General features: G+C 37.1%; 1 protein-coding gene across 1 annotated transcript; it reads left to right on the top strand.

Annotated features, from left to right (window-relative positions):
- The first annotated feature begins 463 nt into the window (after positions 1-463).
- On the top strand, positions 464-25,530 carry LOC111505756 (potassium voltage-gated channel subfamily KQT member 1-like). Its single transcript, XM_023160622.2, has 3 exons — positions 464-577; positions 10,711-10,821; positions 25,086-25,530. Exons 1-3 carry the CDS (start codon positions 505-507, stop codon positions 25,283-25,285), a joined length of 384 nt encoding a protein of 127 aa, XP_023016390.1. The 5' UTR covers positions 464-504; the 3' UTR covers positions 25,286-25,530.
- The last annotated feature ends 574 nt before the right edge of the window (positions 25,531-26,104 follow it).

The following is a 26,104-nucleotide window of genomic DNA, read 5'->3' as shown; positions in this document are numbered from 1 at the left end:
TCTATTTATTGTATATCAGCGACTTATTGAAAAAACTACTGATCCAATATATTGCTCTGCTGACGACAGCACACTTTCGTCATTCCTTTCGGATTCCAGGATCTCCAGCGATTCAACTCCAATGTGAATCACTACTTTTGCATAGGCACCGCTCTTAGAACGTCTTGAAGATTCTCCTATAGTACTTGTGTCTTGTCCTCAATTATTGAAAAACATTTTTCGGCACCACAACAAAAATAATGTCGTTCGACACGTGTTTCGTTAACTTAATTGACATCGTCAGGAGACGATTGAAACAAAATCTAACAATCTCGTAGTTGCATGTATTTTCAGTATCATCAAAAAACTATATTTTATATTTGGCAAATAGGTATTTATAAATAACTTAGGTTCTCAGAGTCGTAGAAAAAATATTACAAATCAATTCCAGCTTTATAGTTAACCAATCGTTTACGAATATTTTTTTCACAGATGGGAATAGCCATTTCCTCTTCATAAAAGATTATGCCCCACTTGGGGAAAACTCCTGAAAACATTGAAATGGCTTTGGATGAGCAGCAGAAACTGATCAATCCAGGTGAGTGACAATTTCGTCCAAATTTTCACTCGTATGGTTTTTCTTCTCCCTGAAAATACAAAATATTCCGGTTGAATAGATACTTGAAAATGTGTATATATTAAAGAAGTGGTTGTGATCGAATTTTTTGCAATAGTTTTCATTAAAGTTTCAAATGATTTGATTGCATAAATTTAGGTTTTTTGCGAAATACATATTTCCTCATATACATATACGTATTCCAAACTATAATAAGGAAAAATAAAAAAAATGAGAAGCAATTTTCTACTTTTGTACTCACTATTTGCAGATCATCTTAGGATAGATTTTTGGAATATTCTTGTTCATGGTTTTCGTATGCTTCACTATCAAATTCGATAACCACCTGAAACATGAACGAAAAAATATGTGGCATGATAATTATTTTACAACTTTCACACCATCTGAAGATCTTGATCTAACAATGTTCTCTCTCTTATAAAACAAAATGTAGGGTGTCTCCAGAGGCTCCAATAAATTCAATGCATCGCCAGAACACTTCGTGACACGAGTATCGTCAAACTTAAACCAGTCCGTTTCTTCTTTGACCAAGGCGTAATAATGACCAAATTCAACGCCAGAACCACAGTGAACAATGACTGCATGAATATTATAGTAGTGGTCTGCTAGGTTGAAATGTTCATCTATTTCGAACCTTCCAAAGAGTTTCTTGCTTCCGTTAGAGGTTGAGTTTTGTTTGAAAATCATCAGTGTTATTATTGGATTGACTGGAACCTCAGCTATACTTGTTTCCTTATAACAGTCAGTTAGTTTGGCGCATGTTTGACAATGCAGTCGATCATCACCTCTTAAAAATTCCATTTTCAGATGGAAGTGTTCTGGCAATGCATTGAATTTATTGGAGCCTCTGGAGACACCCTACATTTTGTTTTATAAGAGAGAGGACATTGTTAGATCAAGATCTTCAGATGATGTGGTGCTGCAGGTTTTTCCGGATTTTCCTGCAGCTGAAAAACCAAATGCGCCACTGGAATCAATGAAGTCGCCCCGGAGCGCCAATAAATTTTTATTGTTGTTTTTATTTTATTTTTATCGTTGTTTTAATAAAATTTTAGCTATTTGCGTTGATAATATTCGTTATTATTATATCAAGAATAATAAAGCAGTCACTTTCACACTATTAATTCAATTCAAGACACTTTTCACTCCACGGTAGTTTCCCCAGTTGGACTGCCAAAGTCCAGAAATTCATTGAGTTTTTCTCTGAAAAAACAATTTTTAAAGCACAAAACGACCCCATAAGTGTTGTCCTCCAAATTTTTTCATTTCCTATACATTGATGCTTGATTTTCAAAAATCAATTCACTCTTTTAGAAATCATGAAGTTTTAAAATATCAACATTACGTTTGACAATGTTTAATTTCACCTCACAACTCGCTTCATTTGTCAAGTAATTGCTCAAAGTGGTATTCGCTGATACAGTAATATAAATTGTCCTGAAAACTCTGTCGTATATTTTGGAGCTCTCGTGGTGCAGATATTCCAAAATGTCAGGTGTAGTGCTGTATACTTCATTCATGTGCTCTCATTAAAAATCTGGAAGAGTACAATTAAGTGACAAAGGGCGCCCGCAATATCCATATAATCCGCAAATTTTGTGAGTAATGCGGAGAAGCTACCTATGATGGAAAATCAGTTCTTGTTCATTATATACGCTAATGACAAATGTAGTCGATGCTGATGACACCTAAAAAAAGTAGTTTTTGAAGTTGGGTTGATAACAGTTTGTAGTGATTCCAAGTACATATCGCCTGTTCGAATACTAGGTTCGAATGCTGAAGAAGCTACAATAGAATTTCCGAAAATACCAGCCCATATATTGAACTTTTGGGGAGGTTCGATTGGAGTAGAGTACACTGGTCTGAAAAACATACATTGAATAGAAGGCAAAGTAATATTAATGGCTCGTACTCTCAAAATTTCGCAAAATTGCAAGCAACCAACGGTCAGAGTCATCTTCACTAAACGAATTTCATAAGGTATCCCGTTATTTTCGAATTCTTGGGATACTTATGCTCCGGTTGCTCTCGTCTGGTGACTGGGTCGTGAGTAAGTCTAGGAAAATGTCATGGAAAATCAGTTCTCTAATTCAGAATTCTTTTAGTTTCTTTTTTTGTTTTTATGGGCGCCACCCAGCTTGTTTTCTCTAAACTGGGAAATATAAAAAACACTTTCACGGACTTTCGGAGAAGGCAATAAAGCCACAATAAATATTATATTGTATATTAATAATTGATATATAAAAAAATATCGGTACCCGGAGTAACGTTACCCTTGGCTTACACTTCAAAATTTAACACTTTATTTCTTTCGAACGACCCCAAGGGTCACAATAATAGTACGTATATGTGGGAACTAAATATTTGTTAGGATTATCTTTTCTAATCCAGAGCTCGCCTTTTGCAAAATCAGGGAGGGAAGGTTAAATAATCCAGGAAGGGATATATGCTGGAATTCTAACGGTACACGGGGAAATTTCTCCTACGTCCTTGCACAATTTCCATATGAAATAAAAAATAGATTCGGTCTGACCTTAGGATCCAACTGATTGAAGTCCAAGGTGAAAATTATTCATTCATCATTTCCTATCCAACTGCACCAATGAATTATTGTGATTAATAGTAATCTCCGTGTTACCAATTTCTATGTAATATGATAAGGTATGGAGGCCTGACAGATCTACAAAAATAGGATTTGAATTCAACTTTTGATTCAACGATATAATTGTCAAAACGGATAAGGATGCAACCTACCTTCTTCCCAGAACAGCCTCCAAAATTCCTTTAGATATCAACAGGTACAGGAATGTGATTTCGCTTCTTTTGATAAACCAACGAAAAATTTTGTACCAGCTAATCTTCTCGACTCCTTCGTTCTCGATCTCTTTACCGTTCTGTTAGTCGGGACATGCGCAAATTTGAATTCCAATATTTAAATCAATTAATCTTTGAATTAGCATATGGTATGCAACCTTCCTTACCCTAGTAAATATGTTTATTCCAAATATCTACCGCGTTACTTGTTGATTTAGTAAGGTCATTTCGATTCTCTCTGAGGGATCTATACCCAGGTTAACAAAATTATCCCAACGTTTCTGAAGTGTTCAAATTTTACGTTACAAAGGATCGAATATTTGCTTTTTAAAAAAAACGACCCAATTTTCATTCTGCCGACAAGTTCTTTTCCTGGATGTGATGCCTTGATACAATTAGGCTAATTGCACACACACCGATTGTTCACTATTGGAATCGGACAACCGGTATAATATCGGCCGTCCAAAATCGGTGTGTGTGCAATTAGCCTTACGTTTTCGAAGGACCACCCATTATGATCCAGAAAACGTAGACATGTAAGGTAGCAGTAGGAACATAACGGACCCTGAAGATAACATTTTGCTACCTTTGTTATCATGGTTTGACGTATATTGGTCGTGAATAATATACAACACTTTTTTGTTCTTGTAAGAATATTCTGCTATTCCATGACCCCACCTGCTGAAGCGTTTTTGTTGACATATACTCATATTGGTTTACATCCAGTGGTCTGTTAGTGATATGCTCCTAATATGCCATAACCTACTTTCACCTTTTCAATATATTGCTTTGCTGACTACAACACACTTGTCAAATTATTCCATTCGGATTCCAGGACATCGGCTACGGATGCAAATCTTTACCGGCAGCAGGAGGTTGCATATTTTAATGAGGATCTAGAAGTGATTTCGAGTCGGGGTGGAAGTAACCAGGTACAATTCAATGTCACAAAAACCCAGGCATCGGTTTTCTCAAAAAAAGCCCAAACTGGATACAATAATGTCAGGACAGACAATTTCGCTTTCTGGGTCGATGAGTTTTTGTTGGGGGGTTAAAATGGACATCAATATATCTTGTCGCTGGAATTGCAAAAGCCGCTTCCCAAAAGCTTGGAACACTGTTCCGAACCAGAAAACTGTACACACTTCAGCTACTTTTGATGCTTCATAAACCTCAGATAAGACCTTTTCTGGAGATTTGTTCTCATGTATGGAGCTCCGCCCCTGAGCATACCCTGAAGCTACTGGATTCCATCCAGATAAGAACGATCCGCCTGATTTGAGACGCGAACATCACTTGCAACCTTGATAGTCTGGAACATCGAATGAAGGTTGGAGATTTGTCTCTCTTCTATAGATACTCCCACCGGAAGTGTTCAAGTTACTTGGCACATTTGACATGTACCGCTCTTGCGGTACATTAACTGCGTTGGAATAAACTTCTTGAGAACGTTTTTCCAATGGATTCAATATCCAGCGATTCAGGCACCGCTCTTAGAGTTCCTCAAGGATTGTTCTGTAGTGCTTGTGTTTTGTCCTTAAAACATCTCTCACGTTTCGGAGCTGAATTGGGTTGCTTGCTCAGAAGTTTCGTAAAAAAATTCCTTCATAAATTATGCATATGACTCTGTCGAAATGGGAAGTGTCTGCTGATAATTTATTCACTTGTTACCGCAGTTCCTTTATAAGTTATCAAGGGAACAATGTTCCTTCTCCGTTATTCAACAACGATTGCTTATTCATGATTTACTCTAGGCCATGTCACGCTGCCCCAAAATGGAAATATAAATTATGATATATAGTTTGATGAATAGGGATCATTAGCCCTAAACGATATTTGAGTGTACGAAAAATCGATTCACATGATTGTTTTGGAAGGTTATGATTGAATTCGTTTGTTATTCTATATATTATCTGTTACATCGAAAATCAGAATAGAAACAAACAGAAAGAAAAATGATAGTTTCTACTGAAACCTCTTGCCTGAAATGATTCTATTGAAAACACTTTTCCAACACCAGAACAAAGTTACGGTCTCTCGACGCGCGTTTCGCTAACCAAGTTAACGTTGTCAGGTGTGAGTCATAATGATCTTCTGAGGAGGCCAACTTGGTTAGCGAAACACGCGTCGAGATAACGTAATTTTGTTCTGGTGTTGGAAAAGTGTTTTCAATGGATGGAGAAATATGATGAGTACAATTTGAAACCTGTCACCTAAGAATGAATCTATTGAATCACTTTCGTAACAACCCCATAAATAATTTTGAACTATATGAGCTCAAGTTATAATAATATCATAAGTCAACCGCGATAAAGATGTATATCAATAAATAAATATATGAGTTTCCAAAATCAAAGTTAAGATTCAATCAAAAGTGCACTTATATAGCCCTAGACATTCGAACCACGGAGCTCAGCAAGAAAGAAAATTAAATTATCAAATCTTGAAAACTGAAACGTGACTCCAGAAGAGAGGGAAATTTTAACATATCTGATGATGCAATAGTTCGACACGTGGAAGGCCATGTAAACGAGGTCACACGAGTGTCCAGTTTTGGACCATAAACAGCCAATATCGTTCAGAAAGGAGAGTAGAAAAAGAGTCGAGAAGAGTCGAGTCAGAGATTGAAAAAGAGTCGAGAAGAGTCGAGTCGAGAAGAGTCGAGTCAGAGTGAAGAATCAGACAAAGAGAGTTCAGAGAGTCAGAAACAGATTAGATTCTAGTTTCAGTTAGATAGCCATGTAGCTATAAATAGTAAAAGATGAACCAATTGAATAGAGATTCAATTGGAAGTGGAAGTGAAAGTATAAAGTTGCTGTGTTCCGAAAGTTCGATAGTCTATGGCGAGATGTGTAAGTTTTTGTAATAGACTGTAATTTTAGTAATACACTAAATTACTCGATAATGTAATATAACTGATACTCATGTGAAATGTCTCATGCCTCATGTACTGAACGAATTTGTGTCTTCTTAGATTGTGCATCAATGTAAACGCATAATATAGCTATATATATTAAACTGCAAAAAAAAATAAAAAAAATGTTTTCTATTCCTAACCAAGAGACACGTCCCACCCATATTTAAGATCTGTGCGACCTGCTGTATAAAGTTTAACTTTTGTTGAACTTATAAAATGACCGTTCGAAATAACATCTATCCAACCATATATACAGCGGGATCGTCACACTTTTCCCTCACCAGAACAAAAATTATGTTATCTTCCAATGATGCGAACTTGGTTAGAGAAACGCACGTCATTTTATTCTCTTTCAAAAACCTGTTGGTCCGAATTGCTTTCTAAGTCTACCACGTATATTATCTAGACTCTTTCGTCAACTTGAAGTGCAAAATAAGTGCATTCTTGGAGATTTAAAGCCAGTTGTTCTTCAATATTATTAGACATATCGTCAATTCGCCTTTTTACTGTGTTATTCGACAGTGGTGTTTTTTCAATTTCACGTCTTGAACCCTATCCACAGCGGCCGGCAGTAAAAGCGTCTCACCTATTGTGGGAGGCTTTCCATTTTTTGCAATTCTCAAACTAGCAAGGTATGACGCCTTTATCAAGTTAGTATCAGTATTGACAAACTTCGTCAAACATTGGGTTTTTTTCCTTAAAAAATCAGATTTCCTTTTAAAAAATTCAATGGGCTCACCAATCAAATCAGGGTGCTTAGTTTTTTTATGTCGCATCAGTAAAGAAGACTTCATGGATTGGCTCGAAAGTGTTTCAAGACATACAACACATTGAGGAATAGGAATGTTACTGGTTTTAGTCCCTGTCTTCACTATTAAACCGTACTGTAAGTAGGTTCCATCGTATTTACGATTGGCCGGTAATTTAGGTTTTTTTGCACAATCCTTTGAAGTATAAGTCAGAATTAATAATTGAAACACCCGCAACGAACCCGTAATGCCAAGTGAAAGTAAAAGACAATCCTTTTAAAGACCCACAGGTAAAAAATGAAACACCCTTTGTTTACCAATTGTACTATCTGGGGATTCCTAAGTAAAATTCCTAAAGTGTTTTATTGTTTTACTACCTAGGAATTACTAGGAATACTAGGAATATAAATATTACTAGGAATATAAATTCCAATGTAATAGAAAAACAAAGATGTCCGGTCGTTCACTGGGTTATGGGTATTTCGTTTTTCTAGCGACTCGTGAACTGAGTCATGTTTGATATTAACAGCATGTTGCTCACATCACTCATGCGTATCACCTGAAACGTTCCTGCGTACCACCGGTTGGTAACCCCTGATCTAGAGGATTTTGATAGGTTTCCATAGAGGTTTGGAGTCTTACAACGTCTAAATGTTTGCATTTGTAATCTGAACATTTAACCAACTTGTCATTGCATCTTTGATATTAATCTACCAATGTAACAGAAAATCACATCGAAAGCATTTCTTAGGTCATAGGTAATAAGTGATAGATAGATAGATTTATTAAAGCTTTCAATTTAAACAATTGATAAAACTCAAGTCATATAAATGATTACATTAACATTACAAATGTCACTTAATATTAATATAAATAAAAGCATGTGGTATAGGTAAATATAATAAGTATATAAAATGACAGGAACAAATAAGTATATATCACAGATAAAGATTAATGAGTAGAATGTAATATGTGATATTGAAGTTACTAGGAAGCTTAAATTTGATACAGAGTGAAAATGGTTATTTATCCATGAATTCTTGTAATGAATATGGCTCAATGTCACACAACAGATCGAAAATACGTTTTTTAAAAATTTGTTTTGTCCGATCTTCTTTGATACTCAAGGGTAAATGGATGTAGAATTTAATTGATGCATAATGCGGACCATGCTCTGTGTTTTTCAATCTATGTTTAGGAACACTCCTCTCTATATTTGTCATCTTCAAAATTCGATTTGTTCTCGTTTACAAAAAGTACACAAACATAAATATATATTGCATATACAGTAAGCATTTTGTTACCCTTGAAGATACTACGACAAGTGTCTGTGGAATTCATATTGAACATTGTTTTCAATATACGTTCAAAATACGTTCCAGTTGTGTACTCCATCCCTAATCCCATACTAATATTCCATATTTCAGCAGAGGATAAACAGTCCCATAATATGCCGTTTTCAGTGCATCGATTTTCAAGAGAGGTCTCAACACTCGAATTGCATAACACTTATTTGCTAGTTTTTTTGCACCTCATGATTCTCATATGAATTCTTACAGTTTTGTACTCGTTGAAATATCTAATCTTTCAGTACTGAGCTGAAAATACTCCGGAATAGAAATATTCATGTGAACAGTTTTGAACAAAATGTTCACATGTTCTTTAAACTATATTTATTCAAGATGATTTGGAATATTTTTTCCGGAGAGAATTATGGATATAGGGCAATGATTTTATTATTTCAGAAATGAGCAGAACTCTAGCTATCTGAACTCGCCAGGACAAGCCCTTGTTTAGAGCATGCATTAAAAAAATGTGGAGAGGTTCAATCATATATATTGCTGTTCATTTTGGTTTTCTGATGTTGATTATAGGTATCAGAAGAGTGAGAGTTTTATAACTGTAATATTATATAATGATGACTTCCTACCTAGTGACGGGTTCTATGAACAAAAAAATTAGGCACTTTGAGCCCAGTGATGAACGGGCACATACTCATGTTAGGCTAGGTTAGGTCCAAAGTGAGTGGGTCTATTCGACCCTCCCCCGCAACCCGCAAGGGTTTATTGTGGCTCAAACCTATTCACACTCGATCAAATAAACTCAGCTCCTCAACGGAGCCGATTAGTTTGTATGGTGAGTGGTCTTTCAGGTCAGATGGTGAGAGTATGGCTCTGCTGAACTCTAAACACCTGATTCGGTCCCCAGCAGGGCAGGCACAAAGTATATTCTCTGCTGTTTCATCATTTTCCAAACAGAGGCGACACACACTGTCTTCAAATGACAGTGACTTGTAAGAATGCCTGTTAGACATCGTAGTTCATCCCTACTGTAGTCCAACAACTGTTTGGTATCAAGCTTCGAACGGTGTATAAACGCCTTGGAATAAGCCAATCCTGGAAGATTCAGCCAGGAGTCCATAAATCTTTTTGCCATCCAGGTGTCCAATCTTTGTTTGGCAGAGCCTTAAGCGATGCCAATGATAGGTTCTGGTCCGATGAGGCTGATTGTAGCACCCTCCTTTGCAAGAAAGTCAGCAGCCTCGTTGCTTTCCAGGACAGTATGGCCTGGAAATCTGTTGAGTCTTTCTATCGAGGAGAGTCGTTTTTGTCAATTTTCTATCAATTTAGACGTTGCTCGGTGTTTTTGATCCATCTGTGAACCAACAACTATCTGCTCTCAATATTTCCTTGTCCCGGAGGATACAGTCTTCTCTACTTGGAAACAGTACTTAATAAGGCAGTTCGTAGTTGACAGTTGGAGGCATAAAGTCAGAGATCATTTCCAGAATGCTATGACTTCCAGTGTTAACCAACAGTCTGTTGCACTCTCCATCAAATTGATTTGTGCGATTGGCAATGTGCACAAGTCTGTATGCATTCCATCTAGCCTCATTCTTCAAAAGAAATATCAAGGGGAGGTAGATCTAAAAGGATCTCCATGGCCGCTGACGGTGTGGTACTGATGGCACCAATGATGGCACCACTGATGGCACCACTGATGGCCAGGTAAGCCAGAGAGCTTCGCCTGAGCGGTTTTTTATAAAGCCTTAGACCAGTAGGCAATTGCACCATAAGTGATCATTGGTCTGACAATCATCACATGAATCCAATAGATTTGTTTGGGACCTAAACCCCAAGTTTTACCATAAATCACTCGACATGTCCATATGGACAGTCTGGCTTTGTGTAAAACTTTTCTCAAGTGAGCGTTCCAGGAGAGGTTTTCATCAAGAACAATGCCAAGATATTTCACCCCCGTTCCAAATGGAATGACCTCACCATTGAGGGAAAGTGGCGTTAGATCGTCCAATTTTCTCTGTGAGTTTTCTGGTGAAGGGGATTATCACAGTTTTACTGGGGTTGACATACATCTGCTCCCTCAGGTCCCAACTGTGAAAGACGTCCAACGTGCTTTGGAGGATATTAGACATACTTATTCGGGAAAGAAATTCTTGAATCTCCACAAAAAAGTTATTTATCAGAATGTGTCTGTCATTTACTCCACGAATGGGATATTCTCAGTCTCAGTAACCTTCCCAGTCCATTAACAAATGAACTTTTGTTACTGTATAATTGAAGAAATACGGAAAATAATTCGACTTTGATATTTAGGTGGACGCTCCCAACTGTCTGTCACAATTGTGGAAGTAGCAGCAACTCCCAATCCAAGCCCTCTGTCTGATCGCAGTAGCGATCAACTTCTTCAAACTCCGCTGGAACCTGGTAAGTTATTGTGTTACGTTGAGATTAGGTTAATTACTGAGAGCCCTCTCTGTAGGTCGCTGTAAGTGGAAAATTAATGAAATTATTCTGCATGGATAGCGTCGAATCCGTTCTGTATTTCGAGGAAACGGATTTCAATATTGTTGTAATACACTTAGTTGATTTATTAATCGTTAACATATAGCACAAGAGTTTCATCAAGAACATATTGGGCCACCGTAATGGAGTTTATCAATTTATATTAATTTCAAAATCTCTGAACTGTAATAAATGTTGGCTTATGAACTATACAATTTTGCAGGAGTATACGACGAACAGAATATTTTTCAAACCAACCAAATTTTTGTTTGATATGTGAAAAACTGAAAAAATTGCAATCTGTTTTGGCATACGTATCATACGTTTTTACATTTTGTCTTTCTTTTTCTCGACAATAATATTTTTGAAGACAAGTAATCAGAATACTTTTGAATTTTGATTTCAAACGGAGTAAATTCATTTATTGTTTTCTTTCATAAACTTCACTATAGTGAAGTCACATACAAAAAATGGTAAATACAAATATGTTTTATTTCTGAGTTAGTAGAAATCAGACAAAATGTATTGTCTTTATCTTATATTCAATTTCTACAAAATGAATGGGTCATCAATGGAACAAATTTTTTCATTATCAATTTTTTGAAAGGCCTTATTTTGAAGCAAATGTTTTATCTTGAAGTTATGCGCCGCTTGCGAGAAGCAATACGAAGAAAACGTCCGGTATTGTGGAAACACATTTCATGGTTTTTGCATCACCTGCTCACTTGTCAGTGTCTGTTCCTTTTTTTCACCTAAAAGCAACACCGTGATTATGCCTCAGCCACCGTATTCACCAGATTTGGCCCCTTGTTCTCAAGATTCAAGAGACCTATGGACGGACAGAGTTTCGCGATAATAATAATAATAATAGCGATAATAATAATAATAATGATAATAGTAATAAAGGTTGAGGGGCATGCTAGGATGGTGTCTTCAATACCTCAGTATATCGCAGTCGCGTTATGGGTATAGAGATTCCTGACACGAGGCGCAGGGCCTGCCGTAAATCGTCCGAGACCCTAATGCACTTGCTATCAGCATGTTCAGCATATGCGGTCTCGGCCTATATCCATCGACATAACGCGGCCCTAAAAGTGCTATATTACCATCTACGGCACATTTACCGTATTGACGAGACACCGGTGGTGCCCTACGTTCCGGAGGATATTGAATCCGTTGTAGGTAACGAGAAGTGCCTAATTTATTGGAACTATTCGTTCCCCACCCTCGGGCTCATATGAACTAATGAGACTGATGTAGTCCTTCTCGACCACCAGAGCAAGACCATATTTGTCGTTAAGTCTTCAGCTCCTGGTGAGACGAATATCGTCCGAAAAGATGAGGAAAACAATGGAATAAATATCGAGATTTTCTCGTCGAACTCCGCACTCTATCCAGACTACTCTGTCAAGATGGTTGTTCTGATTAATGGAGTCCTTGGTGGAATGATGCCCTCACTACTCTCAAATCTCAAAATCATACCGGCTTGCCGCACTAAGGCAGAAATTTCAGCCAGACAAATGCAGAAGGCTGTCATTATTGGCGCTTGCTCAGGGCACATGATTCTCGGAAGCAATGATCACCCCACGGTGTGTGAAGTGGTTGTTGGTTGATAATGCTGGCGCGCCCTCCCGAATGTATCGGGGCTTCGTGGGATAGGGTCTGACCAGCGAATACTTCGGTATAAAAATTAATAATAATAATAATTATAATGTTCATTCACTAGCAATCAATAAAGCAATAAGTAAGTATACAGGATGTTAAAAGTAAAAAAACAATGCTCGTCACAGAAGCTCAAGTTTCAGTGAAATTATCGCTTGTACTTGACTTCCTATTCACATAAAGGAGCATATGTTCAACAATAAGAATATATGACGATCATTGAGAATAGTACAATAAAGAATTAAAAGTTGATGATACAATTTATAACATTAATACATTGAAAGTTGGTGATAAAATTCATGGCATTTATGCATTGAAAGTTGGTAATGAAATTTATAACATTTATACATTCCATTCCATTGCAATATAAAATGTCTTTAAAGGGAAATATCTGGTGAAAGTGAGATAAAATTTGCGAATGTGATTTAATATTTGTAAAAATGTGTCCATTCATATTCGACTTATATGGTTTATAACAGATTTGCTAAACTAAATTATTTCGCTAAAGATGTTCAACATTTTTTTTCTGTTTGACAAAATCATGTATTTCTTCTCTTTGGCAATTAAACAGCCATTGTTCTGTTTTTTCTTGAAGAGATTGATATTATTATTTCGACAGGAAGTGAAGAATATAGTGTTGATGCCAAATAATTACAATGGCACTGTCCTGTTCATTTCGAAATGTTATTGGTTCACCCAATATGATTCTCAAAATCCATCTGTTAATTTTTTTCAACTTTTCCAAGTGACTGTCATTCACACCAACCCAACCTATGATGCCGCAGTTGAGCTTTGTTTGGAAAAAGGCGTAGTAAAGTATTTTGAGATGATTTATATCTAGGAAATCTTTCATATACTCGAGTCCAAAAAGCATTCCTCTCAACTCCTTCACTACATGTTTTATTTGTAAGTCCTATTTCAGATGTTGATCAATTACGATGGTTTCTGGCCATTTTGACAGATCATCGGAGGTCTCATATCAGGCAGTCCATTCGAGTATGAAGCGAATGGTGAATATTTTGTTTTTTTTCTGAATTGAGTGTCAGAGTATTATATGTGAACTAGATCTCTTTTATCTCCAAATCAATTTTCACTTGTAACTTCAAAGATTCCCATGAATTTTGCATGAAGTTTTTATATTCAGTAATCTATTGATATATAGAGTAAACAAAAGAAGGTTCAGTACCGATCCTTGTGGTACTTCATATGTATTGTCATTGGTTCACTCAAAATCTCACCAATGTGAACACTTTGGTCACGATGTGTTGAATAACTCTTCAAAATTTTGTGAATGTTACCTCTCATGCCATAGTTTTTCAATTTATCCAGTAATTCCATGTGATCTATTGTGATGTTCCTTGGTTGATATAGCTCATTGTCTAGCTTGATCTCTTAGATGAGACTCCATAGCCTTGACACTGACCGCTTCATATAGCTGGCAGGCTCTGGTTTCTCTTCCCCGCATCTTACGTGTCTCAGCCTTGCTATCGCTTCGCATTCACAGACCACATGCAATGCGGTTTCTTCTTCTTCTTGACAGAACCTACATTGGGTTTCTTGTGTCAGACCCATGTTGCTCATATGTCTCCTGAGCAAGCTATGTCCCGTTAGTAGACCCATCACTACTCTTATAACCTTACGGTTGTGGTTTAGCAGGTCTTCTGTGAATCTGGGCGATGGTTCCTTTAACTCTTTCGTCTGTCTCAATGGATGTCTTTATACATGTTTTCGCTACCACGCAGAAGGGTTCTGGGCCGATCATAACCTTGGATGTGCCTTCACGGGCTAGAACATTGGCATCCTTATTGCCCTTGTGACCCTCATGTCCAGGTACTGAAGCTAGAGTGACCCTATTTTGGGTACTTAGCGCCTTGAGTGCGCTCACACAGCTCACCACCAGTCTTGTACTGCGGAACTGTGTTATCCACAGGCATTTCTATCGAAAGCTTTAGAGAGACCAACAAATATACAAAGCGATGGGTTGCTTGTATCTAATGAATTGTATACATAGGTTGTGAGTTGACGAATTGCATCATCCGTTGATGTTTCCTCTCTAAAGCCATTTTTATAATTGGAAATTGAGTTGAATCTGTTAGAAAACCTGTATTTTTTCCTAAAATTTTCGCAATGTTAGAAATTGTGTAAAGTTTTCCATCTGCAATTATTTATCCCCATTTTCAAATAGTGGCTTCACGAGTCCAACCTTGAGCGCTTTTGAGAAGAAGCCTCTATCAAAACAGCAGTTAAACAAATAAGTCAAGGGAATTTTCATCTCATGAGATATATATTTAAAAGTTTCTGATCGTAAATTATCGTGACCACGCGATTTTTTTTCTTTCAAACTCATGATCATTTCTTTTACTTCACTAGTGTTTGTTGGATAAAGGTATATTAAATTTTCTTGAATATTTTCATTTCCAACGTGCTCGTCAGGAACTATTATTTTGTTTGCGTAATTTTTCTCCAATGAACTATAGTACCGTTTGAAACTATCAGCAATTTTTTTTCTGTATATAAATTGTCACCATTATTGGATATGATTTGTTCAATTTGTGTTTTAGGTTGGGATCGATTGCAGATGTCGTTTACACATTCCTAGAGGGCTACGGGGTGATTTTCGTGATTTTTTATCATTTTTTGCGCATAATTTTTCTTGTCAATTTCTATGATCTTGTCCGAATTATTTTCATATGCTCAATATTGTGTACTCAAGACAAGATGGTTTGGGTAAGTCTTTTATGTTTTCTCAACCTGACGTTTTTTGTATTTTTATTAATGTATGATTCAACTATTTCAATGACTTTCTCAGTCATTTCATCTATATCTTGCGGAGAATAAAAATCAACCGAATTTTCTTGTTTGAATTCAGCGTTGAAGCGTAGTTTATGTATGGTTTGTATTTTTGTTGCGTGGTATTGGTTTTTCGATTGAATTTTGTTCCGATTCCATAACGAGTGCTATAATGAAGTGGAGAACAAATTATTTCATCTCATTAGTTGTTTCAGATTTAACAAACAAATTATTGATACATGTTGTAGTTTGTGGTCGAGTATGTACATTAATGTAAGATTCAAAACCATAACTGTTCAATATGTTTTTGTATTCTTCCACAAAATCTGAATCAGAAAATGAATATATATTGATGTCACATGTTATTATATGAATATCATTTTTATTACTTGGTGATTTATAGATAGTCGTGATTTTTATTATTTCATCATTTATATATACGTTGATATTTAATATTTCAATTTCTTCAATATTTTTGATTGAGAGTTTGTCCATAAATAGTTCATCTCATCAAGATTCGTTTGAAGATAGTTGACAATGTTTCTTGGTGCATTTCATCAGTTCGGACTTAAAAAAGAGATTATCTGAAAAATAACAATTATATTAAGCAAAAAATCATAAAGAAAATTAAACTGTTAACACGAGATGAAAATTAAAAAATTATTAAACAAGAAATGAAAATAAAACATTAAAAAGATTCCAAACCAAGTTAATTCACGCCGTTTCGATTATTTGTATCCACAATCGTCTTCGGGTGATGACTGGACTCATTCCTCCGAGATCGGAATATTTATAGGTCATTCGAGTGCATTTACCTATTCCCTCTTCCCTCTCACCGCTTCATTGGTTTTAGTGGGCTGTTTGGCGGGAGTTGGTGGTGTTCCGCTCTATTAGTGGTTTCCATATGTTGCGTATCTCTACGCTAGCTTACCTAAATGCGTTGTTGGACAACATATATGCGGTTTCTTTGAATTTTCTCCTAAACCAGTGTTCTTCCTTGTGGATGATTTCAGCTTGAGCCCACTTGATTGTATGTTGATGAGTCCAAACGTGCTCTGCTATTCCTGATTTGCTGGTTTCTCCTCGCTGTGTGTGTGTGTTTCTTATGCTCGGCAATGCGAACTTTCAATGGCCTCTTAGTTTCACCGATGTATGATTCTCCGCATTCGCAGGGTATCCGGTAAATGCAATTCTTGGAATCGCAATCCGCGTTTGATGGCCTGGTTTTTTGTGAGGCTGCTACGGATAGGTTCCCAGATCTAAAGCAGGTTCTGATGTTATACTTGAAACCAATCCTTCTTATCCTTCCCGACAATCCTCTGATGTAGGGAAGTAGAAGTACTGGTTGTGGCGGCTTCTCTTCCTCATGAAGCTGAATCTAACGTCCGAATAGTTTTCATAACTTAAGATCGTCATTAATTAGAACAAAAACCAGCGATAGAGGTACAGAATAAAAAAATGGTGTTCCACATATATATGGGGTTAAATATATATTTGTGAAACATCAAGAAGTGTCAGAAATTCAAAATCCGGTTATCAGAATAACATAAAATTAGCAGAGTACATTGTAGTGCACATATAAATTGAAACAACGCCAACATTCAGATAACAAAACCCAATGAAACTGAAAGAAGCGGCTTGTACAATATTGAACGGAAATGAAAGTATGAAATCATGCTCAATCAGTTTCGATCTTACATGGCTACTTTTCATTAAAAAGGAAGCTGAACTTGGAGAATTTCAAACCAAGTGGAACTCAACATCCAGGGAAGTGTAAATGCATTATTGTCATTCAGTTTCAAAAGAGTATTGAAATTCTAGATATTTGAACAGACTAGTTGGCTATTAATTAATTCGTGAAGATAGCACAAGTGGGAACGTATCTTGTTTGATTGATGACCTATTCATTTTGTAGAAAGTCATATTGAATATAGAATAAAGAAAATAATTTTTGTCTTATTTATACTGAGTTTATTATTTGTTAGGACCGGTTTCGGTCAAGTGAAAATGGTCTAATAAACCGAAACCGGTCGTAATAAATAATGAACTCACTAGAAATTAGACAAAAGTTATTTTCTTTTTCCTATATGGGAATATATCTGCCTGATTCCCAAAGAATTCAGGTTCAATTCCTGTTAATTTCAGTTAAAATGTCTATACCATTGAATGCCCAATTTGCTACACAATTAATTTGATGAAATGTAAAACGGATAGTTGAAACATACCCTAGTTGTGACACTACTAAATCACGTAGTACTATACCAAGCACATTAGATGATTTCACTATTATGTTTATGAGTTTCACAACTATCATCTGTCCATTGAAAGTAATTCTTTTATGGTTGTTAACTTTTTCATAGGAACATTATTTATATAATAAGAAGTTGAATGGTTATGAATGCATGCACCATTGATTTAGATTGTCTAGGTCTCTTTTTATGAGTTTGTGATCATTTAGTGATTCAATAGGTCTATGGAACTTCAAATCATCCAAAAAAATCAGTAATTCACTGTTCTCAAAGCTCATTTCATATATACGCATTTTTTCATCATCTTGTCTTTGGGGTTACCTTACATTTTTTTCGCTCCTTATCTTCGAGACAAAGTGCCCTATCAGAAATCATCAGAGAACAAAATATCCTCAGAATAGTCCAAGGAATAGCCCCTTGAATTTTTGCCGCATGTTTAATAAACAACCTTACATTCAATCAAAAAATAAAATATAGTTAATAAATGACAGATGACAAGTGACAGATGGCAAATGGCAGATGATATTTGTCAAAACGTTGAATCACTGTCTTTTCGAAAAATCGAATATTTACGAAGATTATCCCTGAATTTACTTCTCCTTATTAACATATCTACTACATTTGGGGGATATCCATTGCTTTCAGCCATGTCCCCAATAAGATTCTTCTCAATATCGTATCGTTATTCATTTGAGAGGACCGTAACGAGCCTAAGAACAAGACATTTAAGTCTCGAAATTTTGTGTTATGGACAATAGTGTGAGTTATCTGGAATATATTTAAAAATAATCTTACTGGAATACTAAAGTCAGCTTCTCAGCTCAGCAACTTTTAATCCGTATAAAGCCCAAGTTGAATCTGGTTTGGAATATTTCTCAGATGAATTGAACTCTGCCCCTTAGCATACATCCTGAATCTACAGAATCCAATTCAGAAGAGAGCCAGCCTTCTGATTGGGAACCGAAACACTTCACAAAATACAGCAACTCATCGCTTCGAGGTTCAACTCAATACACCATGAACTACACTTCTTGAGAATTTTTTGTAGAATGAACTTTCTGATAATTGGAAAATTGCTCGCGTTCGGCCTATTCCAAAAAAGGGCAAGAAAAATCTTCCAAATAACTATAGACCAGTCACTTTGCTACCAAAGATATCAAAATTCATGAAGGAAGTCGTAAACCACCATATCCCCAAATATTTGGAAGGCTTCAACATCTTGAGCGATCACCAACATGGCTTTCGGAAACAAAGATCAACAAGCGACCTTCTATCGTATGTCACCCATATTTGGAATAACGCAATCGAGAAACATGGAGAATTAAGAGCTGTTGCACTTGTTATTTCTAAGGCCTTTGACCGTGTGTGGCATCGGTTTTCTTCAAGAAGATAAATGTCTCCGAATCGGATATAATAATTTAAGGTCAGATAATTGCGCTTTCTGCTTCGATAAGTTTGTTTGTTGTTTGTTTGGAATTGCAAATGCTGCTTCTCAAAAGCTTGGAACCCTGTTCCGAACCAGAAAACTAAACACACCTCAGCAACTTTTGATGCTTCATAAAGCTCAGATCAGACCTTCTATGGAGTATTGTTCTCATGTATGGAGTTCTGCCCCCAAACATACCCTGAAGTTGCTGGATCCATCCAGAAAAAATCCATCTGCCTGATTGGAGACGTGAACATTACGTGCGACGTTGATAGCCTGGAGGTTGGAGATTTTACTCTTTTCTATAGATACTTTCACTGGTAGTGTTCAAGTGACTTGGTACATTTGATTCCACGAAGAGTGGTAGATATCAGAAATACGCGACTGACTGTGGCTGCTCATCGTTTTAAGGTTCAACTCAGTACATCCCGTACTCCACTGTTTGGGAACTCTTTCATCTGTAGAACTGTGTTTTTGTGGAATAAACTTCCTGAGAACGTTTTTCCAAATGGATTTAACCTCCAGCGATTCAAATCCAATGCGCCCAGGCGCTTTGAGAAATTTCATGTAGTGCTTGTGCATAGGTAAAAAAATATTAGGGAATTTTCGCTCTGTTTAGACTGGAGAATATATATGGTCAGTTCTACATGATTCTTTATATGACTTCAATTTTTTAGAGGTCCAACGAAAAGTATGCACCTTGCTTTTCTCCTTTTTTTGTAACTTAACGCAAAAATGCTCGGACAGGTCAATTCTGCTTTCTACCTGTGCCTTCAACCCCCTAGCAAGGGTGAGTAACAACCCTGAAATTTTAAATGGAAAGTGGGGTCGAGTAATATTTCATTTGAAAGGGCACAAAATTATCTTTCCAATGATACCTAATTTGTTGTATTCCACTCAAACATGTAGGTATTATGAAGAAAAACAACTACAACCCAGTACTTTGAAATGTGTAATTGATTTAGTAGAATCCTACTTCAGCAAGTGTTGAAAATGTGACCCATTTGCTTCCATACAATAATACAGATTTTGTCCAAATCTATTCCTAAAATTCTGTAGCATATCAGGTGTTATACTTCTGCACTCTGCTGTAATTCGTTGGCGAAGATCTTCTATGGACTCGGGCTGCGTAGCAAAACATTTATTTTTGAAGTGTCCCCAAAGGAAAAAGTCTAAAGGCAATAAATCAGGTCATTCGATGGGGCCTCTCCTTCCAATCCACCGTCCAGGAAACCGGTCATCTAAAAACTCTCTTACCGTAGCAATATAGAGGAGATGCTCCATCTTGCTGGAAATGAAGCCGATCATCATTATGATTTTGGTCACTTTCAATTATTTCTGTTATGAGAGGATCAATTGTATCTTCAAGCATATTCAGGTAGACCCCACCAGTTAAATTCCCAGGAATAAAAAGTGGCCCTACGATATGACTACCTAATATGCCACACCAGACATTGATTTTTTGAGGGTACTTGGTATGGACCTCTCGGAATATGTGTGGGTTACTGTCATCCCAGTAACGGCAATTATGCCTATTCACAGCTCCATTCAAAAAAAATGTACTCTCATCGGAAAAGCACGTGTTGAATGATAGGTGCGGATCATCAATTAGTAGCTGGCTCAGTTGTTCACAAAATTGCAGCCTTCTATCAGGATCATCTTCATTGAGTTCCTGTACTAATTTAATTTTGTACGGATGAAATTTATAGGCTTTTAATATCCGTATTATGGACGAACGGGAGACTGCTGAGGCTGCAGCAGGCTGACGGGTACTTTGAGTATGATCCAATTCAACATGTCCCAAAACAGCGACTTCCACTGCTTCATTTCTGATCGGTTTCCGTGGCTGGTGTTTCACATTACAGATCCGGTATCGACAAACTTTTGGACTAACTTGGCAACGTACGAATCATTCACATTTTTCCCGGGATGACTCTTATTAAAGAGGCGAGCAGTAAGTATAGCACAACTATTATGTTGATAATAAAGTTTAACAATTTCAACTCGTTCAGGAATGGAATAAACCATTTTTACAGTAAAGTTGAAATAATTTGCAACCGAACTGAATCAATGAACGTTTGCCTGAATTCTTTTTGTACACTTATCTGCTGTTGTTATTTGAATCAAAAAACGCACGAGGAATGTAGTAGTGATAAAAATGCCGTTTTTTCCGCATTTTCATTAACACCAAAAATATTGAGTAAATGTTCTTGCTTTTTTTATAACTATTCAGGTAAATACAACAAATTAGGTATCATTGGAAAGAGAATTTTATGCCCTTTCAAATGATATATCACTCGACCCCACTTTCTAATTAAAATTTTAGGGTTGTTACCCACCCTCGCTAGGGGGTTGAAGGCACAGGTCGAAAAATACTTCTAAAACGTGTCCCCCTCAAAAGCAATATTGACCTGTCCGAGCATTTCTGCGTTAAGCTACAAAAAAAGAAGAAAAGCAAGGTGCATACTTTTCGTTGGACCACTCGATATGACTTCACTTTTGTAACCTCAGAATATTCTGAATATTCCACGAAACAATTCCAATCGACGAAAACGTTTACGACTAGTTAATAAATGAACTCCTTCCATGCCGGAATACATTTTCTAGAATGCGTAATCCTCTCTCTTTAACAAATTATTAACTCCAAGCCTTCTCATTCAATATTCAATATGAAAGGAGTGCCAGAGAAAGTACTGAAATATTCAATGGAAGCCACACAAAAGCAATTGTTAGTTATTGAGGAACATTTGGTCTCAACTAACCTCTGAAAACAAAATTGTTTCATGGAGGAATTGCTCAAGGCTCGTCTGAATATTTCATCAGGAATACTGTAGGAAGGGTTCCTAAATATTTGGTGAAAGTCATTCACCATGTTCAAGTCTGAGTAATGGGATACAATGAAAAATGGAAACAATTATTTCGAAGGGTCTTTCCAAATATTTTCATTTTTACAAAAGATGAGAAAAATACTCAATTTGAATAAGAATCAACGGTCTTTGTTGAAAACTGAAATCAACTTATATGAGATTCTGCTGAGAAAACTTCATCTCTATGGTATTGATGGTATTACTCATAATTGGTTTGAATCTTATCTATCGGGTAGAAGTCAATGGATTAAATATACAAACAGATGTTTCTGACATATCTAACGGAGGTAGGTTAGGTCCAAAATGAGTGGGTCTATTCGACCATTCACCGCTACCCGCAAGGGTTTATTGTGGCTCACACATATTCTCACTCGGCCAAACAAACCCAGCTCCTTAACGAAGCCGATTAGTTTGTATGATGAGTGGTATTTCAGGTCAGATGGTAAGAGTACGGCTCTGCCGAACTCTATAGACCTGATTCGGTCCCCAGCGAGGCAGGCACAAAGTATATGCTCTGTTAATGAGGTAGTGGGATAGTCAAGTTGCAAGATTCCTACCTTGATGCCTACGACAACCCTCCCATATGAGGGTTTTTGCACGTCAACTACACCTGACGATGCCTTAGATTCAGCCGTGCAGGGCTTTTTCGCCTCTGGTTTTGGTGCAAACTCACTTGAACGTAAACGTTTGCTAACCTACTCACGGAGGGCTAGTACCCCCACCTGAGACAGATTCTGCGTACGCCGCAGCTCTCGCTCCTGAACTAAATTTATAGAGAGGTGCGTTGGAGTCGTAAACTCGACATCCATCTCCCCTGTAGACTCGCTCCTGAAGTAAATTTAGAGTGAGGTCCGTTGGAGTCTTAAAATCGACATCCATCTCCTCTGGAGACTCGCTCCTGAAGTAAATTTACAGGGAGGTCAGTTGGAGTCGTAAACTCGACATCCATCTCCTCTGGAGAGTCGTTCCTGAAGTAAATTTAGAGGGAGGTCCGTTGGAGTCTTAAACTCGACATCCATCTCCTCTGGAGACTCGCTCCTGAATTGAACTCACAGGGAGGTCAGTTGGAGTCGTGAACTCGACATCCATCTCCTTTGTAGACTCGCTCCTGATCTAAGTCTATAGGAAGGTCAGTTGGAGTCGTGAGGTCGACATCCACCTCCTCTATAGACTCAGCGGGTCTATAAAGGGAGAGAAAGTCAATCACAGCAGAGCCCCGCATTACCGTGACAAGGCGATGCTACGAAGAGAGGGCGCCCGGTATCTCGAAGGTTCCGTAGAGACAGCTGATATGCTCAGTGCCATTCATTCTCTCGGCACGGACACACACACATCTCAGGATTAAGCCATCGTTGGGATGCTATTCAGTTAGGGAATTCCCGTATCCAGCGGGCCTACATGGAAGCAGGCATCCGATGGCCAGTTTGCTCAACCACATCCCAAGTCAATGCACTCGCCAAAAACAGCATGCACAGTGGTTCAGGCAGTGAAAAATGAACGAGGACAGCCAACTCGCCTATATATCTAACGGAGTACTACAAGGCTCAGTACTCGGACCTATCCTATTTCTACTCTGTATCAACGACTCGACTACCATCGATATGAAGGGTAAATTTACTTTATTTGCCGAAGACACTACAATATTATGGCACAAAAACAACACTTATGGTCTTCTAATACCATCTGCTCTAATATTTTCAAACTCTTAGATTGGTGTAAGGCAAATTTATCAGCTTTCAATTTCCCGAACACCAAAGTTTTATCCTTTAATTACATTCTTGATAATATTCCTCTAGCTCAGAATTCGAATGTGATCGAGAACACGTCATGCAACAAATTTCTTGGGCTATTAATTAATAATAAGTTGAAGTTTGAGGACCACAAACTATCACTCAACATAAAACTTTCATCTAACGAACTAGAACTAACTGCAGCAAAATCTGTCTATTATTCATTAGTAGAATCATATCTAAGATATGGGATCCCCTTTTGAGGGGTAAGTAATCTAACTCGACTCGAGTCGATTTTTAAACTGCAGAAAAGGTCATTAAGATTCCTCTATAGAGCGGCGAGATTCTTGTAGGCCTTTGTCGCAAACAAAATTTTATCACTGTTTGCTCTATTCATTTTAGTGCATAAACATAGAACAGAACTTCCCTCAATTGTCTCTTATTACACCACACGCCGGACCCTAAATTTAAGTCTTCCTATTCCTAACTCTACTTAAACTAAAAATTCTATATTGTATAATGGTCTTAAGGTGTATAATGATCTTCCTAACTACCTGCAATGCGTCTATAAGTCAATCTTCAAAAAGGAGTTATCTGAGAGAATCATGAGAGCATCTCCTAGTTTTTGGGTGCAGTTAGTACCCTGCAACCATATCAAGAGGTCTTTCTAAAATACGTCACCGAAGGCATACTTACCAAGCCACATATTTGTATTGTCTGACTATGAAGGTATTTGCAGACTGACTACTGATCAGGTCCTCTCGAATTTGAGAAAAGTTTACAATGGTCTTTCAGCTTTGGAGTGGAGGAAATTCAGGCCTTGGTAGCAAAACCTGCTCATACTCTGTGCCTGCTCCGCCACAGACCAGATCAAGTTTTCTGCATTTTGCAGAGTCCCACTCTTTTCAACTGATCTATCACTCACCATGATTCGGTTTCGTCAGGAAGTTGAAATCATTGAAAGAGTTTGGAAAGGAGTGACTTCAAATGAACTCTTGAGAGATGAAGAGATGAGGAATGACTCCGGCATATCCCCCTGTGCTCCCAATATCCTGGCCGGAGAGAACGAGAGTTTCTTCTTCGGGATTCTTGTAGTTGTTAGGTATGGCTCCAGGAATATGTGTTGTATTATTGGATAAGCTAAGAAAACAGTATTTCATTTTCTGTCGATGGGATTCCAAAGAACTTGTTATTGTATGATTTTGCTGAACTGAAATCATGTCTCCATTATCCCCTAGGTATTTTTTTAGCTTCCTCATCCGGAATGAAGGAGTTGGCAGCATTTCAATTTACCTAGTAACTACTCATTTCAATTTGGCAAAAGTAAGCATGATGGTTCTTTGAATAGGGACAATCCCATGAATTTTAAATCAGAAGTTGATCTATAGATGCTATACAGCTATAAGTGCTATTATTTGTTGTTCATTAGTGAATGAATATTTAGTAACGATTTTTATTCTAGTGCCAGGAGCAGCATGTTGTCAGGGGATGAACCAAACAAGCCTTTTACTAGAAAGTCCTCCGAAGTGGGGTGCAGCAGCTCGTTATGCCTCGAAACAACACCGAAAAATTGCAGGGCGGGCTACATTCCAAGGGCAGGTTTATAATTTCCTTGAGAGGCCTGACAACTGGAAATGCTTCGTCTATCATATTATAGTGTGAGTACCTATTTAAACTTAAAATTGAATGTTTCCTTAAGGCATGGTATACAAAGAAATTGCATAATTTCACTTCCAAGTGAAAATTGATTATGAAACATTCATCCTATATCACCTGAGGATCAAAGTTTTGATTGGTTGAATACTTGCTCATTGTAAAAATTAGTATGAAGATAGTTATTTGTCGGATTCCGATTTGTGTATGGATTCTCTTCTGTACAAAAATATACCTCTAGGTAGCAGTTTATTTTCTTCACAGTTACTGTCTTCTCCAGAATTACTGTCTTAACATGGGGTTACCAGACTATCGTCTGGTTCATGTACGTAAGAGTATGAAATAAAAAACATAGGCTTCAATCAACCAAAATCATTATTGAGCAGAACATCAAGGTGAGAAAATCGTAATAGAATATGATCCGGATATGTGAAAGGTGTGAAAATCGTAATAGAATATGATCCGATGTTTAGCAGTGACGATGACAGTGTTTCATGTGTGTGAAAACTTTCTTCTTTCATCAATTATATTGTGTAAGTATCCTGTGAATATTATTTGATTCGATCCCATAAGAATATTTGAAATACAAACGGAATAGAAAAAAGTGTTTGTCGTATAATTCAACGTTCATATAAAAGTATCCGTTTAGAAAGTTACTTTTTTTCATGTAATTGTTTATAAGAAAATAGCTGTTTCGAAAGGGCTTTTTCTACCAGTTTGTGTCTGAAAGTTACTTCTTTGCATGATATACGCATCTTTGTATAGAGTTAAGTTTTGAAATTGATTGCTTCCTTCCTTTCCTTGGAAGATTTCCACATTTTCTGAATC

The sequence above is a fragment of the Leptinotarsa decemlineata genome, unplaced genomic scaffold, assembly GCF_025532065.1.
Source record: "Leptinotarsa decemlineata unplaced genomic scaffold, Ldec_3_MD MMD2_tig00026336_RagTag_RagTag, whole genome shotgun sequence".
Taxonomy (NCBI): Eukaryota; Metazoa; Arthropoda; class Insecta; order Coleoptera; family Chrysomelidae; genus Leptinotarsa; species Leptinotarsa decemlineata.
This window is presented reverse-complemented; position numbering and strand designations above follow the sequence as displayed.

Bases quoted from the DNA above. Each gene is read 5' to 3' on its own strand.
- LOC111505756 (XM_023160622.2), top strand. From the start codon at position 505: ATGCCCCACTTGGGGAAAACTCCTGAAAACATTGAAATGGCTTTGGAT. The intron at 578-10,710 runs GTGAGTGACAAT...TTTGATATTTAG, and splicing joins GCAGAAACTGATCAATCCAG to GTGGACGCTCCCAACTGTCT. The intron at 10,822-25,085 runs GTAAGTTATTGT...TTTTTATTCTAG, and splicing joins TCAAACTCCGCTGGAACCTG to TGCCAGGAGCAGCATGTTGT.